This window comes from Carcharhinus amblyrhynchos, chromosome 2 (assembly GCF_965287045.1).
Source record: "Carcharhinus amblyrhynchos chromosome 2, sCarAmb.v2.hapA, whole genome shotgun sequence".
NCBI lineage: Eukaryota > Metazoa > Chordata > Chondrichthyes > Carcharhiniformes > Carcharhinidae > Carcharhinus > Carcharhinus amblyrhynchos.
Window position 1 is genome coordinate 54,543,596 of NC_137325.1, and position 20,901 is coordinate 54,564,496.

At 40.7% G+C, this 20,901-nt stretch overlaps 1 protein-coding gene across 1 annotated transcript in view; it reads right to left on the reverse strand.

Moving 5' to 3' along the window:
• Positions 1-20,901, reverse strand: part of jazf1b (JAZF zinc finger 1b) — a 261,570-nt gene that overhangs the window by 111,045 nt on the left and 129,624 nt on the right. The window contains exon 2 of the mRNA XM_080216210.1: positions 14,709-14,781. Coding sequence (XP_080072336.1) covers positions 14,709-14,781 — 73 coding nt within the window. The remainder of the gene's footprint in view (positions 1-14,708; positions 14,782-20,901) is intronic.

Here is a 20,901-nt window from a genome sequence, read left to right on the forward strand (position 1 = left end):
CCATTCCACAATCCGCTGTACCTTAACTGAGCATCTTCCAGGCATGAAAGACTTCATGCTGACACAATCCATACTTCCAGCAGTGTTAAAGACCTTGTCTCGCACAATCAAAGACAACATATGCAGCACACAAAAATGCTGCACCTATTTGCTGATTCAACAGAGAATTAGAGTTGGAGGAAAGTGTACTTACATATTTTCTTCCATTCGTTTAAACAACATTCCCAATCATAAAACCGAAGCTCTGGTTCAATTACACAATTAAATCTAATATGCAACTCCTGAAAAATATCACCCTGGTGTCCTGTTGCCTCATTAAACATGAAGAATTAATTCTGTAATAACAGTAACTGAGGTCGGAGGTGCGGAGGGAAAAAAAAACTCACTAGTACATTTTCAACTGGTATATTAACATAATAAGAAACTCATTATTGGGAGAGTTCTCAGATTTTATTACATCGACAAATCTCCAATGTGTTTTCTTCCCTGTTCTGCCTCACACTTCTAACTGAAGAAAAAGCAACATGTTATTCATAAACTGGGTCACAGCCACTACTGTGAAAAGATAAACATTTTAACTCCTGAGGCTGATCATAACATAACTGTAAAAACATTTATTACATTATTCCAGTACTGGCAGTGACATATCTCTTTTTATATCCAAACTAATACTTTCTTTGCATCCAGATAAATACAAGTGTCAGAAAGCTAGTGATAAACTTGAAACCGAAAACCACTAACAAGTGCTTTGAGAAGTCTAACATCAGAGAATCTCAACATTATTTGTAGCTTTCAGTTCATCAACAGCTACTTGTTAATGTAAAATAAAGCTTTTTTAGCCACTATACTGGATTGCACGAATGAAGCATCATGCAGGTTGATGGTTAATGATAATGAGACTACTAACTAAAACCGTAATGCTATCAGGAAATATGCTAGCTACTGTTCAAATATATTAGTTCTAGTATGTTGAGAATTTATCAAAGTTGCAACTGTGCTACCAAGATGAACACAGCGCCATCTGGCTATAATAATTATTCACGTCAATCAACTTTAAAAGGAGATGCAAGAACAATGATCTGGTGGTTCCATACACAAAACATTGAAGATGGCAGGGCAATCTGTTAAGGCAGCTAAAAAAGCTATGGCAGTCCTGAACTATTTTCCAATGACCCCATTTCAACACTTGAAAATTAATGTGACTCCAGACACCAACAAAATCAAAACAGCAATAAAACATCATTGCAATATTCAGTGCATAATTATTAAAGTCCACATATTACAGACCAACACATAATAAACACATCATGACGTGGTTTTTAGAAATTCTTTCACAGATGTGGTGTCGCTGACTGGGCCAGCATTTATGGCCCATCCCTAATTGCTTTGAAAATGTGCTGGTGAACTGCCTTTTTCATTCATCATAGCTCACGTAGTGTAGGTACACCCACAAGTCTGTTAGGAAGGAAATGAGAGGATTTTGACCTAGTGATAGTGAAGGAACAGCAAAATAGTTCCAAATCAGGATTGTGGGGGGCTTGGAAGGGAATTTGCAGGTAGTGGTGCTTCCATATGTCTGCTTCCCTTGACCTTCTAGGTGGTAGAGGTCACAGGTTTAGAAAGTGCTGTAGAACGAACCTCGACAAGTTGCTGCAATGCAACTTGTAGATGGTACACACTGCTGTTACGGCGGTAGGAAGGAGTGATTGTTGAAGGTGGTGGATGGGATGTCAACCAAGCAAGTTGTTTTCCCCTGGATGGTGTTGAGCTTCTTGATAATTGTAAGAACTGTACTCATTCAAGGAAGTGCACAGCATTCTATCCAGTCCTGGCTTGTGTCTTGTATATGATGGACAGACTATCGAGAGTCAAGAGTTGTGTTACTTGCTGCAGAATTCCCAGCATCTTACCTGCTTTTGTAGCCACAGTATTTGGTAAATGGCTGATCCATTTCAGTTTCTGGTTGATGGCCAACTTTAGTATTTGATGGTGGTGCATTTGATGATGGCAATGTAAGGTTGGATTCTCTCTTGTAGAAGATGGTCAATGCTTGGTACTTGTGCTGCGCAAATGTAACTTTCCACTTATCAGCCGTGCTTGAATGTTTTTCAGGTCTTGCTACATATGGGCACAGTTTGCCTCACAAAAGGTGCTAAACATTGTGCAATGATCACCAACAAACATGCCCACTTTTGACCTTATGGTGGAAGGAAGATCATTGATGAAGCTGCTGAAGATAATTGGGTCAAGGACACTATCCTGAGGAACTTGGGCAATTGTGTCCTCGGAACGAGATGATTGACCTCCAACTACCACAACCACCTTCCCTCATGCCAGGTATTACTCCAATCATTGGAGAGTTCCCCACTTTATTCTCATTGAGTTCAGTTTTGCTGGGGTTCCTTGATGCCATCCATGCTTGGTCAAAAGCAGCCTTGATGTCAAGGTAATTACTCTCACCTCACCTCGAGTTCAGTTCTTTTATCCGTGTTCGAACCAAAGTTGTAATGTGATCACGAGTTAAGTGGCACCGATGGACCCCAAACTGAGGCGTCCATAAGCAGGTTATTCCTTAGCACATTTTTGCCTGAAAGCAGGTCCTTGCTCATTATCCATTGATGCTTTACATCAAGCTGTTTTTCTAGGCCAATTTTTGTCAGTGGTGGCTTATGATACAGAAAATCTGTGATGAAATATCTGTGTACAGTAACTGGGCAACAAACTCTTCTCCTCCAAACAAGTCAGCAGAGTGACTACTGTCACCTCAACATCTCCACCTCCTCAACACCCTGCACATAGGCCCATTCCCTGCCACTGCCTAAAGACCCACATGAAAACCAGACGCACACTGACAATCCAAAGGGGACACCTCAACAGATGTAATGCGAAGCTCCCCAATCACGCCCCTCCAGCCATTCCCATGACCTTTTATAGCTTCTATGTCATTTCAGTGCCCACACATGCCAAACCACTACTCTTTGCCCTTACATTCTCCATGTCACCTCACCCAATAATCACCATGGGCAAACCTCAGGCCTCATGCTGAGAGGAAATAACAGTGACTATTGTTGAATTCATTATTTGAAAAAAACCTCATTGATTAAAAACCCATTCACTGCATTTCCTCAATCACTTAAATCACTTATAAAGTAAGTATTTGTGTCCCTAGTCTTCAAAGACTTAAGTAGTACTTGGAACTGTCAATTAAACTGTGAAATCAGTCTTGCAGCATAAATCCTATAATGATAACCCTCTGGCTAATATCAACGTAAAGAATTAAATGGCAAGTGCTGATTTTCTTTACCTGGAGACCCTTAAAAATTAATTTTAGAGGTCAGAAAAGTTAATGGTTTCATTGAGCTTTGACAGTTTGACAGTTCCTTGACAGCTTATCCACTTTTTAAGCACATTCATGTCTACTTTGAACACAGGTATCTTATCTCGCCCATGGATGCCTCTGGTCTGCTCAAAAAGATGCCCTACCTCTCCAAAGAACTCCATTAACTGTAGATCTTTGGGATCCAGGGGACATTGCTTTGTGGATCCAGAACTGGCTTGCCCACATAAGGCAAAGAGTGATTGTAGATGGGTCTTTTTCTGCATGGAGGTTGGTCACCAGTGGAGTGCCCCAGGGATCTGTTCTGGGACCCTTGCTCTTTGTGATTTTTATAAATGACCTGGAAGAAGAAGTGGAGGGATGGGTTGATAAGTTTGCCGATGACACAAAGGTTGTAAGTGTTGTAAATAGTTTGGAGGGATGTCAGAAGTTGCAACAAGACATAGGTAGGATGCAAGACTGGGCAGAGAAGTGACAGATAGACTTCAACCCAGATAAGTGTGTGGTGATACATTTTGGCAGGTCAAATGGGATGATGGAATATAGTATTACGGGTAAGACTCTTAGCAGTGTGGAAGATCAGAAGGATCTTGGGGTCCAGGTTCATAGGATGCTCAAATCAGCTTCGCAGGTAGAGGATGTAGTTAAGGCGGCATATGGTGTACTGGCCTTCATCAATCGAGGAATTGAGTTTAGGAGTTAGGAGATAATGCTGCGGCTGTATAAGACACTAGTCAGACCCCACTTGGAGTACTGTGCTCAGTTCTGGTCGCCTCTTCACAGGAAGGATGTGGAAGACATAGAAAGGGTGAGAGGAGATTTACAAGGATGTTGCCTGGATTAGGTGGCATGCCTTATTAAGATAGGTTGACAGAGCTCAGTCTTTTCTCCTTACAGAGATGAAGGACGAGAGGTGACCTGATACAGGTGTATAAGTTGTTGAGAGATATTGATCGAGTAGATTCTCAGAGGCTTTTTCCCAGGGCTGAAATGGCTGCCACAAGAGGACACAGATATAGGGTGCTGGGGACTAGGTACAGAGGAGACGTCAGGGGTAAGTTTTTCACTGAGGGTGGTGAGTGCGTGGAATCGGCTGCTGGCAGTGATGGTGGAGGTGGATTCGATAGGGTCTTTTAAGAGACTTTTGGATAAGTACACGGGACTTAGTAAGTAGAGGGTTATAGGTAAGCTTAGTAGGTAGGGACATGTTCGGTGCAACTTGTGGGCCGAAGGGCCTATTTGTGCTGTAGTTTTTCAATGTTCTATTTTCTCACAAGTCATGATTCAGAAGAATTCAATAACCAAAACTGAATCTAACTGTAGACAGTTGCATATTAACATGCGTGGCTGCCTCCATGAATCACAAATATTGAAAGTACAGTACAATCCTGCTCCCTGGCTTTGGGGCTAACTTCTGGATTCAGGCCTCAGGGACCATTTCCACTTTGACGAAGGTCCTTCCGTTCTGAGCAAAATTCAGACCAGGATTAATGCTTTAAGTCAAATTGGACTCATTTGCTTTTTTGATGCCTGAACTAATTGTGGATAAAGAGACAGAACAAAATTACAACATTTAGTATATTTAATACAACTGGTGTGCAATGGATCCCTCACATGAATGCCAGTTGCAGGACAAAAACAGGAGGGATTTCAGAAAATTGCACCAGACCGTGTAAGTAATCCAACAGCTGTAATTCTTTTAAGTTTTTTACATCTGTTACACACTATAAAGTGGATTTTGTAGCACAGGAACCCACTGGTACACCACAGGTGTCAGGGACCATGCTAGCACTTAAGTTGCTTTCAGTAGCATACAAGGGCTCAGTTAATGTAACAGAGACCAAGAAATTAGAATAAATGCTCAGGTTGGAGAAGATTTGGCTGTAGTTTATCTCCAAAGTCTGTGTTAATTTAATTTCTGTTCTTGGTATCTTTAGTTGATTTGTACTTGGGTACAGAGGACACAATTTCAAACAATGGTGGTGACAAAGAAGTAGTTTTGAAAATTAAGAACTGTAAAAGACCTTGGGAAGACACAGGTAGGTTAATGGAATGGGCAGAGGTGACAGACGCAATTTAATAAACTCGGGGCAATATATTTCTGGAATAAAACATTAAATGGCACTATATGATGTAATCACTACTCGAGTGCATCACCACGACACCAGAGTTGGCAGAAGAATAATAAAGATAGGCAAATAAGGATTTGCACAAGGGCAATATTTAGTCAAACTGTTTGTTCACAACTGAAAAATTAATACTTTGGAATTCTTGATGTGCAGTTTCTTTAAATTGATATTTGTTTGACCATACCTTGTGAAGTGACAGCAATGTCCATGTTGAAGTTGAAGGCATTTACCTTGCGGATACAAGGTCTGTGTCTGATGATAGAAAGCACAGGTAATTAAGTACCAAAGCCATCCTCAATGATTTGCTTCTGTAGAGGCGACAAGTAGGGCTGATGAGTCTTGCTCTTTCTAGATATTCTGCTGTTCTTCCCACTTGTATGCTTTTATTTCTACTTCCTCAGGTGATTCTCAAGGTTGCACATTCATGAAGCATGCTTTCAAAGTCAACTAATCAAGACAGTCTCTCAGAGCTTTATGACGGAATAGTTCCAGCCTTATCCAGGCAGTGGAACCTCTGTTTCAAAATAGTAATTGTTTATTCAAAGTTCTGTTTGGGCGTGATTCTCATTGTAACACTCCTCTGCGTGTGGTTTGGAGCCTATCAGGTTTTATGAGTTGCATGCTCAGGTGTACACATTATACCTAAACAACCAGTTTGGTTTTAGTGGAATAGAACAGAGGTTAAGCACTTCAAGATAAAGGCACTGTGACAATGCCAGGAAATCAGATACAAATCTGCATGATGCACTGCCTGTCATCATACATCAGCTGGACGTTGAGTGATTGAAAGCCCATTTTGTTGACTGACATTCCATGGTCCTTGGAAGACAGTATGCATTGCTCTCAATGCAGTCAGTTATGCCCTTTAAATATTCTGATGCAGCATTTTTCCTGCCTTGTTAGCTTCAAGGACTTGTGGGTGGATTTTGAACAAATAAATACATCAGCATTTTGGCCGAATCATCTCCAGTGAGGCACAAGAGCCTAGTTCACATATAATTTACAGCTCCACTGCTAGAGCTAGGTTGACTAAAGGTCACCTGTTTCAATGAGACATAATCCTGGCAAAGCTTGGGTTCAGCAGCCTGTAATGAAAGTTAGAAGTCAAATGTTGAACTTACATCAGAAAATGGGCGGTGTGCATTGAATTTTTCCACTCAAAAATAAGTCAGATACTGGGTGGAACCTTATCATCTTGAGATATCACAGCGCTCATGAATCCCTCCATCTTCTGCACAGGAATGTGCACTGTATCCAGAAACTCTGATGCCCACACATTTCCTATTGCTGCTCTACATGTACCCATCTTGGTTGCAACAACAAATCTATTTTTGGGTCACAAACATAAACTGCTGGGTAATAGATCTTACAATTGGTATTCACCACAGCCAGCCAATTCAGATCCATCTTCTGATCTGCCGTCCAATTATGGAGAGCGGATGGAATGACATGGATGAAACAGCAATGAGGTATTTTTATTTACAGAGATCCTGGCAGCATGCTCAGTGTAGCACTGTATGGTGTAATTCATCTAGTAAGGGGCAGAAAAGAGGAGTGAAATGGATGGAAGGCATGGGCAGGCTGCTCCTTCCCAGTCCTGGATGACTCCAAGGAGGTATTGCTAGAAGCACCAGGTCAGAGGAGTACTCTTTTCAGAGGCTGGCTGGAAGAAGCCAGCCGGCCTTCCCAAACAGACATGACTTGATGTTTCAAAGGAGGTCAACCATGACCACCATCTCAGCCAAACACTGCTGCCACTAACATTCATTTCACCCTGGTTCAAGTCTCCACACCAACAAACAGTACTAAACTCACCTGCATCCTACTGCCCTGTCCCCCTCCATCCCACAGTCAACACCCAGAGACAATTGCAGAGAATCTCCATTGTCTGGCCACATACACCTCAAGCTCTGCGCAACTGGATATCGATACTGAGATTCCAATCTTATCCAATAGATACATGTAGAGCAGCAATGGGAAATGTGTGAGCATCAGAGTTTCTGGATACAGTATAAACCCCTGTGCAAAAGATGGAGGGGTTCATGTGTGTTGTGATGTCTCAGGCATTGTGCTCATGGGCAGCTTCACTGAAAGAGTGATCAACCTCATGGACAGTCAGATGCAACAAGCCGACAAGTGGATGCTGATCCACAACAATGGTTTCGCACTATGAAGGAACCTCGCAAAGCATTGGATCATAAGTTACCTTAAGGGCAGAAAGCCATAATCAACTGCAACCAGAACCAGGGTGGGAACATGATTGTGGGGCCTCTTCTCAAGGTGTCCCCAGTTCATGGTTATTGCCCTCGGCCCCTCTGACAGAACTACACCCTACCTCCACAACTGAGTCTCACTCCACACATAAGCAACTTGGGCAGTGTTTAATGGGCCTTCACAAGCTCCAGAGTGTACAGGGTGTCTGTCATGGGTAAATCAAGTGTTAGAGCAGGAGAATGAGCAGTCAGTCTCCAATTCTGCCAAAACCACAGAGGTAGTACCTTAATAGGAAATGGATATGAATACAGCCTGCACTGTTCAAAGCAAATCACACGTATGCCCCTGTCCCCCAGGAGCCATCCATTGAGGTTGTCTTCTGCAAATAAGACTGTGACATGAGACTGCCGAGGATGAATGCTTCATGGCAATTTCCTGAATACTTGCCACAAACCTGGCATATCCTCTTGCAATGGTTACATACCAGCTGAATATTGAAGTGGAATCTATAGTGATTGACAATACAAAATACCTGGTTACTCTGACGGTGCCTGAGTGCAGTGTATAATACCCTCGATCGATGGAAATCCAGTGAGGGCAATGAATCACAGCCCTCTTGGCTTGACAGACAGCATCCATTTCAAAGTTTATGCAGTTGGATGTTCTTGCAAATGATAATTAGTGAGCTGACTGATACAGTTGTGGAATGCACTTTGCGAGATCCAAAACACACAAACTGAGTGCCATGGCCACCTTGAGCACTCTGGACAATTGATAACCACCATCTCCTGCTGACTTTGGGTTTTCCTCCAAGAAGGTGCATAGGTCTGCAATCACCTGGCCTGTCAGCCGGAGGATTCAGAGACAGCGCTGTTCAAACAGGTCTAGGAAACTTGCCCTTGGCCTATAGATCTTGAGCTCAAAGCATTCCATGTTGCTGACCTCTGGTCATCCTGTTGAATCTCTCCAGCTGCAAGTGACTTAAGAATCCTGCTGCTGCTATTCACTTTGGACTTGCTTCCATTGCTACTGTGTTGGAAAATACTGCACCTCCTCCTCGTCGGTCCAGCCAACTTCTGAATATGTGGGACCTATTGCAGAGTGCACTGTCATAGGCAATATTGGAAGTTACCCTTCAAGGTGTCCAAATAACTTGAAAATTTCAGCAGTTTCCTGTCCCAACACAAAATCATTTACTTTATCCTGAAGGAACTTCTTCAGTCCAAACCTCTGACTATGGCTAACTTCAGGCTAGCTGGTTCACCTTTTTTGGGTGCTGATTTTAGCCTTCAATTATTTACTGTTGTATAGAGACCGTCACCAAATTGCTGAATTAGGATGCAACATGTGAGCCGTGTGCTATTGGGAAAGAGGCAGTGCATTCTTAAAATGCTTTTCCATTGTCTTTTTAAATGTCAAAGTGCTCCACATACTTGGTAATGAATAACTAATTTAACTACTACAATTTTTGGAAATTGCAGTCATTGAAAAAAAAATCAGGTACAATACAAAAAAAAAGTCCACTGTTTTGTTCCTGTCCATTTTGCATCATCATTGAAGATCAATTTCGCATATTTACCTTGCAAACCATCAGTAGAGTTAAATACTTATGAGCAAGTGCACAAAGGATTCATTTTTTTTCTAAATTGTTGTGACTTCCAAATTTCAATCAGAAATTGCATGGGATATCAACTCATAGGTTTTGTAAAGAATGAGCAGTTCCTGTAACTACAATTCCCAGATCAGACCTTTTCCACCACACTAAAACCTGAAAATTCTTGGCTTATGCTATAGTTACTTCAGATTGTCAATCAACAAACACAACTAATGCCAACTCTAACTTCTCCCAACTCCCAAATTAGGTTTCCAAAGTGGGTTAGTGAAAATTAGGGCTACTGGCCAACACAAATGCTTCCAATCTCTAACTTCAGTCATGCCTTGCTGGCTTTGTCCTCCCTCCTTTCCACCACTTTCCCACCTACTCCATCTAAGTACTGGTGGTTCCCTTCGCACACTGCCTCCATCCCCCTACCCCTTTCCATTCTACTTACTTCTGCTGCCTCACCACCCCCTCATCCCTCACCCAGAAATGGTGCATTGGCTCAGTTAGGATTTTGGAATTTGCCTTAACATTTTAAAGCACTGACCAAGATAATAAAAACACAATAAGCACATGAAAAAAAAGTGTTGCTAGGCACAGTGTACACTTTGTTGTATGTTGTGTCTGTTTATAGTTATGGTCTCCTAAGCATTGCTCATAAAAATACAATAGGTTGTCTAGATTTTGTTTTTGGCAGTTGACCAGGTCCTCAGTAGCAACGGAAATGTGCTTTCATTTTTCTTCAGCTGAAGGCTAATTAAGTACAGTTAAAATGGTCATTATGGCACTTTTTGCATTAAAATTTAATTTGCAGAGAGATCATTTGTCTGGATCTATTACGTTAAATTTCTTATTACGATCCCATCTCCAAATATCCTCAAAAATCTAGGGTGTGAAAATATTCATGTATAAGTAAAACCGTCTGTGTTACTGGCTGCTGAATACACAAAAGCATTTAGGATTTGTCTCAATCAGCTTCCTGTTAAATGACAGCTTTGATCTAAATACTTCATTTTACACATTCTACACACCTACCAACACCATATAAAGAATTATCAATTCTGAAAACTAAATAGGTTAGGGGGATTAATGGGGTTACGGGGGTATGGCAGGAGTGGGCCTGCATGAGATGCTCTATCAGAGAGTCAGTGCAGACTTGATGGACTGAGTGGCCTCCTTCTGCACTGTAGGGATTCTATGATTTGAGATGACAGCAATGCAATGGCATTTTGCCATAAAACACTGCATTACCAAAATACAGAAGTGTAAAAACAAACATTAGCATAAAATTGTATTTTAAGTTATACACAACTTAAATATTGAAAATAAAATAGGAATATTCTATGGTGAGCCATGCAAGCAGAAAATCACGTTAGCCTATCCCACAGCAATTTTCAGTCACATCTAGTTATTTTCATTCTTCTGCGCTCTGTAAGAGTGCTCCCTCATGTGGCCATCTTCAGTACTTTCAACCACAGGTTTTTAAAACACACTGGAAAATTGAGGACCGCCTGAACATGTAATTTGCTCAACTATTTCTTAAAATATAAAACATTCACTGAAATTTTTAACTGAAATAGATGAATGATTATAGTAAGGAGAATGAATTAACTTGAGTATGAAAAATATCAACAAAGAATCTAAATATTTTGTCCAGAAGGTGAGAAATATGATAAAGAGGTTAAGTTTATTTAAGAGGAAAAATCTAATGTGCATATTTGTGTGACTCTCACAACATGTCACTTCTTTAGGAATGTGCTGAACCTCTCTTTCAAGTCTGGGATGGGGGTGAAGACCAGTGCAAAAACTGTGGACTATTTTCAACCTATATAAATGATCTGCAAGCAGGGACAGAGTGTAACATAGCAAAATTTGCGGATGATACTAAAATAGGTGGGAAAATGGACAGTGAAGAGGATATAAAGATTTTACAGACAGATACAGATAGGTGAAGAGAATGGGCCAAAATTCGACAAATGGAGTTTCATGTTGATAAGTGTTAGGTTATGCATTTTGGCAGGAAAAATAAAAAGACAAATTATTACCTAAGTGGAAAGCAGATTCAAAATGCATCCAGGCAGAGGAACCTGGGTATCTACGTTCATGAATTACAGAAAATCGGTGTGCAGGTACAGCATGTAATAAAAAGGCAAATGGAATGACGATATTTATTGTAATAGGGCTGAAGGATAAAAGTAGAAAAGTGTGTTGCAATTGTGTAGAGTGTTGATGAGATCACATCTGGAATACGGTGTCCAGTTCTGATCTCCTTTTTTGAGGAAGGATGTGGTGGCATTGGGGGCAGTTCTGAGGAGGTTCACCAGATTGATTCCCGGGATGAAAGGGTTGACATATGAGGAGAAGTTAAACAGTTCAGGCTTACACTCGCTGGAGTTCAGAAGGATGAGAGGGGATCTGATGGAGATTTATAAAATTTTGAAAGGATTGATAAAGTAAATGTAAACCAAATGTTTCCTCTTATGGGGCATTCTAGGACAAGCGGTCACAGGTATAGATGGAGGCACTGAAACTGAGATGAAGAGGAACTACTTCTCGCAGAGGGTGGTAAATTTGTGGAACTCGCATAGTGAGATGGAGTTTGAATCCTTGAATGATTTCAAGGAGATGGATACATTCCTAATAAAAAAATGGGATAAAGGGATAAGATGAACAGTGGGGAGGTGGATTTAAAAGCAGGGAAAGATCAGACTGAATGACAGAGCAGGCTTGAAGGGCTGAACTTGCCTACTATTGCTCCTAATTCCTATGTTCCTATGATTTTCAGCTACAGGATCGAGCTTCATTAATGCATGTGGAAGAGGGTGGAAAAGAACACGGCACCAGTTTTGGCCAAGGGGCATACTGGATGTCAAGTCCCAGCATACCAGTGCATCCTGTTAAGAGGCTAAAGTGCATTGGCAGGTGGGTTGGCATTTAAAAGGATCATGAATTTTAAGGATTGATACACTAACTCTGTTACAAGTTCTTATTGTCATTTTCTTTTTTGGCTGGGCTGTATGCCAGATGCAATTGTTTTAAGTTTGCCCCAAGCTACCTTTCTTGGCAACAGAAAGTTTGCACCAATCAAGATGCTATCAACCAGTTACATGGCGCCTAGAAATTCTATCTCGGAATGACTGTGATAATCTGCCTTCTCAGACTCTGGGCCTGCTGCTCTACCAACTCTACCAGAAACCTACCAGCAAACCAAGTTCTCAATAATAGCAACATCTTCTACATCTGACGCATCCAAGAAACCAGCTAACCTAAATCTTTTTTTTTCGATCTCAATTTCTCCTTATGCTTAACGTGTACGTGTGCACGCACACAGCTGTGTGCATGCGATTGATTCTATGATTTTTTGATTTCCAGAATCTCTTTCAGTCTCTGTGAAAGCTACAAGTCTACGACTAGGCCAAGCCTAAAGCTCTAATCATGCCTAAATGCATTTAGCATTTCTCCTAATGTACATATAAAGAGACCTGCCTTCATTCATATTTGAATTGGGCCAGCAACTGCCATACCTATTTAAACTTTTAGGCTTTACACTACCTTGAGCTCATATTTCATATAATTTGAGACATTAATAAACGGGTACTGACCTACATCCAGAGGGCAACCCCCACCCCCAATGTTAAGAGCCTTTAACCTTTCTATCCAGTGTGCTTAATCACTTACTGATATCACATGACGTGAATCGAACTGACTGACAACCCGCATTTGTAGCGACAGGAACTTCAGGTGGAAGCTGCTTTATCAATTCGGTTTTCTTAGCTGAAGATGGTTGCAAACACTTCAGCTTCAACTTTTGCACTCGTGTATTAGGACACAACATCATTGAGGATGAGGATGTCCATGAAGCCTCCTCTTCCAGTTAGCTGCTTAATTGTGCACCACCATTACTGATTGCATGCAATAGGACCACAGAACTCTGACCTGATCAGTGTGTTGTGGAATTGCTGAGTTCTTTTCCAGGATTCTCCTCTTAATTGAATTGCTTCATCCTTGCAGTGATCACATTTTTATTTTTCACACCATGTAACCTTGGCGCCTCTCTGAATAAGATTGGCAAAATAATGGGAAATCTTCTTCTGTTGACTGGCATATCATACTACGATTACAACCCAAATAGACAGTGTTGACTGATGATATTACCGTCCCATCTGAGTCAGAAGTTGTGGGTTCCAGGCATTTAAGCATGTTAGCTTCATTGTGTGTTCTGACTGTTGCACTTTTCTTCATTACAACAGAGATTCAAATAATGTTCAACTGGTAGTGAAGCACTTTGCATTGAGAGGGTCAGGAAAAATGGCATATAATTAATATTAATTTTCTTTCAGAAACTTTCTACTTCATCTGAATTTATCCTGGCACAAAACCTATCCAATATTTGCATCTTTTTTTAAACTAGGGAATTTCAATAATCATCTTTACTACAATCCCACCAATAATATTTCAGGATATAGTGTTTACAGTGTTCTGTAAAATTCTGTAAGGAGGTATCTGTTTTGTTATCCAATATAATCTCATCCAACTGGCTCTTCTCGTGTAAGCCTAGTCGGATAGTACTCTGTAGGCTACTCAATAGTGGAAACATCTGATGGGAAACTTAAACCTTTTCTCATCCAGCATTTTAACGATTAGACTCCGAGCAGAGGCCACTGGTTAACAATCAGATGTGGGGGAAGGTGCAGGATTCTACATTAAGATGGCTTGACAAGATAAAGATTGCAGTTGGAAGCCTGTTGGCTAACCCTTAGCAAACAGAAGTAAATCAGTAAAGGTCATTGTATGATCCGTACTTACAAGGATACATTTAAGGCTAAAATGTTGGACGTTGCAGTGTGCATGATAAACATTTGACTTTTGCACCCTATAAGCTGCTCAATTAATCCACTTGATCAAAAACCACTGCGTGAGGAACACTTACGTGAGGAAATCAAGGAAAACTAATTTATATTGTACCTTATTGCAAACATATCACAGTAAATTACTTTTGAAATGCACGACTTAAATTAAAAAGAAAATTGTACAGTGTGAAACGGGTTACTAATTCATCTTCTTCCATTTTGCACCATCATCCAACACAAATCTCATCCTCAATGATTCCTGGACAGGGAAAAGTCAAGAAAAATTGTACTACGGCTCACATTAATGACTATAATATCAAAAACTATTTTGCGGTGGTCACACTAGCTTATATTTTCACAACTTGAAAAATTACAAAATCAGTTTGTTCATTAAAAAAAGTTTCACATGCAGGGTATTAAATATTAACCTAATGAAACATACCTTTAAGGGCTGGACTAATGCATGGGGGGAGGGAGGGTTTTAAATTATTTAATTAAAGATTTAAAGGATTTAAAGGGTTCTCTACAAGAAGTAATAAAGCACTCATTTAGCTGTTTGTATGAAAAAGTTTTCTTACCTATTAACATAACTTAGAGCTACATATGTTGGCTGTTGTAGCTCCTGTTTCTCTAACACCCGAGGGTCAGTGTCTGCAGAGAAGAAAAATTATTAATAATTAGCACAGCTTCACATTATCTCATTAATAAACTTCAAGTATGAAGAAATCAAATTAGACGATACTGTGCAATCAGATGTAAATGGTCAGTTTTAAAATAATTTAGTTTTACTTCAATATTAACTTCATAGGAAACTAATTTTGACAACAGTTAGGTTTTGTTTTATTAAAATATAACACTTGGAAAACGCAATGTCTTTGTCATCTTACACCACAGGATTGGACGATGTTCAATGATCTACTGGACAAAGGTTTTTAATACAATAACAGATATCTATGAGACGTAGGCCAGACTTCGATCACCTCGCCTGCTGCACAATCGGAGCGGGCAAGGGTCTGAGAATGGAACTTTCTGTTGACTTTGGGCAGGAATTTCTGGTCTCACCCAAGCGACATTGTAAAATCCCATCCATGGGGCACAATTCTGTGGCCCTGTCATGGTGGGGGCACAGCCATGAAATGAAGTGAGCTATTCCGAAGTCCATTGACTTTGGAAGTTCCTGCCGGTGGGAGGGACTGTAAAATTCTGCCCATGATGTATGTGGTCAATTCAAACGCAAATGCACTGCTGTTTTCCCATTATAAGTAACTACTATATTAATGACAATTTTACAAGGGTGTTATTAACCAAGGTTGTTATCTCAATGTACAACTCCAAACAATAAAGCAAATTATATTTTTAGAATTATAATGGCTAATGTCACCACAATAGCTGTACTTATGTCGTGCTTTCAAAGCAGTAAAATACCCCAAGGTGCTTCAGGGCAGAGAGATCAAAGAAAATTTGGCACAGAATCACATAAGGAGATATTAGGGCAAATGAAATAAAGCTTGATCAAAGAGGTATGAGTATCTTAAAAGGAGGAAAGAGAGTTGGTGAGGTAGGGGTGTTTTGGGGGGGGGGGGGGGGGGGGGGGGGCGCGGAATTCCAGAGTTTAGGATTTTAGTAGCTTAATGCACACCTACGAATGGTGGTATGATTAGCATCAGGTTGTGCAAAACGCCAGAATTGGAAAATAATAAATATATCTCAGAGTGTCAGGAAGTATCAGGAAGGGATCTGAAAACAAGGATGAAAATTTTAAAATCAATGTTTTGTTTAAAGAGAAGCCAGTGTAAGTCAGGGCACAGGGGTGATGGGTGAATATGACTTGGTGCGAGTTTTAGCAAGAGCAGCACACCCGTGAGTGACTAAGTTTGAGGGACGGAAGATCAGCCCAGGAACGCAATGGAATCGTGAAGTCTAGTGATAATAAAAGATATGGATGAGCTGAGGCAGAGATGAAGTTGGGCAATGTTAATGCAACATGAATTGAAACTCATTCTAGGAAAAAACATGACACCAAGCTTGGATGCAGCCTTGTTCAGCTTCAGATAATAGAGGGGGTTGAATAGGTAACTACAGAACAGTACAGGTAATGAAGCCAACAGTTTTGGTCTTTTGCTGGAAAAAAATTCTGCTCATCAGTAATGAATGAAGGCAAAAAGAGGGAGGCAAAAGGGAGAAAACTACAAGCCAATTAACCAAAAATCTGCCATAGGGAAAGTTCTAGAATCCATTATTAAGGAGTTATAGCAGGATACTTAGATAATCACAATTTGATCAGGTAGAATTTTTTTGACAAATTAACATTCAAAATGGATGAAAGGGAGCTGGTAGATGTGGTATTTTTGGCCTTGCAAAAGAAATTTGATGAGGTACCACAACAAAGGTTATTATACAAGATCAGGCACATAAATGTAGGGGATTGGTTGGCTAACAGAAAGCAGGGATTACGGATAAATGCGTCTTTTTGATTGGCATGATGTAACTATTTGAGTGCCACAGGGATCAGTGCTGGGTCCTCAACTACTTACAATCTGTATCAATGACTTGAATGAGGGGACTGAATGTACAGTATCTATGTTTGCCAATGACACCAAGATAAGTAAGATGGTAACTTGTCAAGAGGAGGTAGAGCAATCTGGGTCTTTGAACTTTTTCAAGGCAAAGTTCCTGGACAGTAACATTTCATCACGTTCCTTATGAAAAGTCACAGAATTGAAAGGCTACCCATGTTATTTTCATGTGCTTGTATCAGATCCAAATTCAGATAGATTTAGAGGCCTTTCTGCCATATTGTACTGTGTGGTGTTTTGAACTGAAGAACTGGTGCTGCAAGAAGTGCTACATCCTAATTTTAATTAATTAATTAAATCTTTGAATTTGTTTAACACGCACTTCTGATATAGTGCAACCACATTATCAAGTAGAGCAGACAGTGAAACCGCAGGCAAAAATGTGTACGCGGTAGCTGCCAAACACTGCAGAACAAATCTTTAGGTCAATCTCTCAATGGTTACCGCTGGGTGAATGTAATAAAACTTGGTATGATGGCACAGTAAATAGACCAGCTTCCTCACAGCGCCAGGGACCCGGGTTAGATTCTGGCCTTGGGTGCTCATATAGGTGTGTGTGCTTGTGCGCACACATGTTTGATAGAAGGGTCAGAAGAAATGGCATGGCTCTCAGCGAGCCCCTTGCAGATGCCTGGTCTCTCAACTTTGAAAAAGAGTCCCCACCTTCCCCACAGCAGCCAGCAAGACAACCCAACAGGGCTGGCTTTTCAGCCTTTCTGTCTGGCAGCTCCCCCACCCGCTGCTGGTTAAATACTAGCAGCAAAAGGTGCGATCCTTAAGTAAACACGAGGGCCTCAATTAGCATTCAGACAGGAAGGCAGCAGGTCCCAGCCTCACACCCTCCCACATGATTAAATGTCCCCTCGCCTTCAAAGCTACCACTAGGTAGCATTAAGTTCTAGTCCAGAAGTTAGTGGAAGGCTCAGGTTAACTTAGGATTTAGACGTTTCACCTTGGCAACATGAACAAATTTCTTACCATTTCCAATATAGCATCAAGGCAATCGATGAGAACATAGCAGCAACAAAATAGCAAGTGATTTAAAAATATATAATAAAGAACTTTTCTGCGTTACATCTTCACCTCCCAGTCGTGGTAATAAAGCACTTTGGTGCCCTGACATACAGAGATGTGAAAGTAATTTCCAGCTACAACTATAAAGCAACAGCATGACAAACCAAGGGTTGTAAATGACCATGACAATTAATTAGTTTGGAAAATTAATCTGATTTCTCAAAATTACTCGCAACACAAATAAAAATGTCTATCACTATTTTCAACAAGCAAAATTCTAATAATTTGAAAAGGCAAGAAATCCAGGCTGCATTGAAGTAATTCAAGTTGCAGAATTTTCAAAAGGCTTCTTATAGAGAATATGTTTAGGTAAATTTTCCATTCATATGCACTTAAAGATGAAAATACAACCCAAACCACACCATGTACTTACATTGTTAAGTTCTGTGAGGGCCATGATTAAAAGATGATTTAATACTGTAACATTCAATTTATCAACTCAAAAACGTATTACCGATATTTTCCAACGAAAGGGATAAAAAGGCACACGCTGGTGTCTACTGGCCATATGAAACAGCAAAAAATAATTATAAATGTCTAAATGAAATTTATTGCAACTTCTGTGAGAAGTACTTACAAGCATGTTAAAGCCACTGAATTGAAACAGCTGCTGACAATTATTTGCTCAGGCTGAGCAACAAAATTATCACAAATCATCAACTACTGAATGATTTATCATACGCAAAGGTTCCAATGCAGAGATTTTATTGAAAATCATTAACAGTTCAAAATCCAACTTCTGATGTCAGAGTACCAAAGCAGTTCTGATCAAAGTCACAACTAGCACTGTATGTGACCGTGACAAAGATAAACTATCCCCTCCTGGTCCTTCTCGCCCTGTCTACAATCTTTGACATGGTTGGTTACGCTATCTTTATCAAATGCCTTCCCACTGCTGGCAGGCTGGGTGGGACATGGCCTTTACCTGGTTCCATTCTTATGTAATTATCCAGAGTATCACTTGCAATGACCACCCTTTCCAATCCTGCACCATTATCTCAAGTGTCCCCTAAGGATCTTTTCTTTCCTCCTCTTATTCCACATTTGCATGTTGCCCTTCAGTGACATTATCCGAAAGCAGAGCTTTCACATGTGCACTGATGATACTCAGTTCTGCCTCACCACACCTCTTGGTGCCTCTACTGTTGTGAAATTATTAAGCAGCTTTTCCTTACAATTTCAAAAAACATAGGCACCTGTAGGGTATGGAATAAAGCCTTGGAATGGGACTGATGATTGTTTTACAGCGAGCCAATGTGGAATCAATAGGCTGAATGGTGCCCCTGTGTCTTAATGTCTCTATGTCTTACCCAACATCCAGTAATGGACAAGCAGAAATTTACTCCAATTACATGTTGGGATGACTGAAGTAATGTCCTTGATTCCTGCTCCAAACTCCCTAGCTATCAACTCTGTCCCTTCCCCTGGGAGCTGTCAGAAACTGAACCAGAATATTTGCAACCTTGGTGTCACATTTGACCCTGAAATGAACTAGCAGCCTTACAATCAAGCATCTCAAACTACCTCTATCTACTTCTAAAACATCGCTCATACTTTGTCATTGTCTCTGCTCATCTGCTATTGAAATCCTCGTTCATGCCTAGCTACCTTTAGACTTGATCACCTCATTTCTTCCCAACTGGCTTCCCACAATCTACCCTCCATAACTTGACGGTATCCAAAGCTCTGCTGCCCAGAACCTACTCACATCATGTCCCATTCAAGCAATGCCTCAATCTTCACCCCTCCCTATTACTGTAATCTCCTCCAGTCCCAGAACTTTCTGAGATATGTGTTCATCTAATTCTGGCCCCTTGAGGATCCTTGATCAGTGTCAGCAAAGGCTCTGTTGGGAGACCTCTTGCTGCAGAGTCACAAGTGCCCACATTCAAATCGTTGTCCAAAGCTTGAGCACAAAAATCTGATACTCCAGTGTAAATGGAAGAGACACTGACGAGAACTCTACCACCTTGCCTATCACAGAATCAGCCTGGGTGAGGATCCAACAATGGAAATCTTAGTTGACCTTGGAAGGGAATTTCCGGTCTCGCCTTAAAATCCCACCTGCTGTCTTTCAGAAGTCCAAAGACCCATCTACCTGCACGGGTGAATGTAAAAGATCCCATAGTATTATTGGGAAGGAGGACAGGGTGTGTCCTGCCCAATATTTATTCCTCAATCAACATCACATCTGGTCATCATCATACTGCTGACTGCTGTACATAAATTGACTGCCAAGTTGCCTACATTATAACAGTGACTACTTCAAAATGTACTTCATCGGCTGCAAAGTGTTTGAGATGTCTGTCTTTTAATCACTGGACCATTGGCGGCCAAGCTTTCAGTTATCTACACCCCAAACTCAAGAAATCCACTCCCAAAGCCTTCTGCCTCTCTAGTTCTTTTCCTATATTTCTGGGTGGCACTGTGGCAGTTAGCACTGTTGCCTCACAACACCAGGGACCTGGATTCAATTCCAGACTCGGAAGACTATGTGGAGTTTGTACATTCTCACCGTGTCCATGTGGGTTTCCTCTGGATGTCCCACTTTCCTCCCACAGTACAAAGATGTGGCTAGGTTGACTGCCCATGCTAAACTGCCCCTTAGTTTCGGCGGGACAAGCAGGGTAAATATGTGGGGTTCTGGGGATAAGGCCTGGGTGGGATTGTTGTCGGTTGAGGGTCAATGGGCTGAATGGCCTCTTTCTGCACTATAGGAATTCTATGATCCTTTTCAGATGGTCCTTAAAGCCTTTTGACCAACTTTCCCGATATCCTTCGTGGCCTGATGTCTAATTTTACTTTATCATGCTCCTGTGAAGCACTTTAGGACATTTAAATTTATTAAAGGTGCTTTGAAGTACAAGTTGTTGTTGATTTCAATTCAATGAAGCAGACAAAACTTAATGATTCCCACTAAAACTAGAAATCTCTATCACTATAAAATATTACAATACAGTTTAATTATTAAAACTAATTTTACTACAATTTGAATAACGTGATACCTTAAGATGGTGACAAGATAAAGTGCTGCTAGTCTGTAAATCCTATCTATGTCGGTAAAGCCTGATCCTGTTCTCATTTTCAGCAGGATTCACTGGGTAGTGATCAGAAGTGGAAA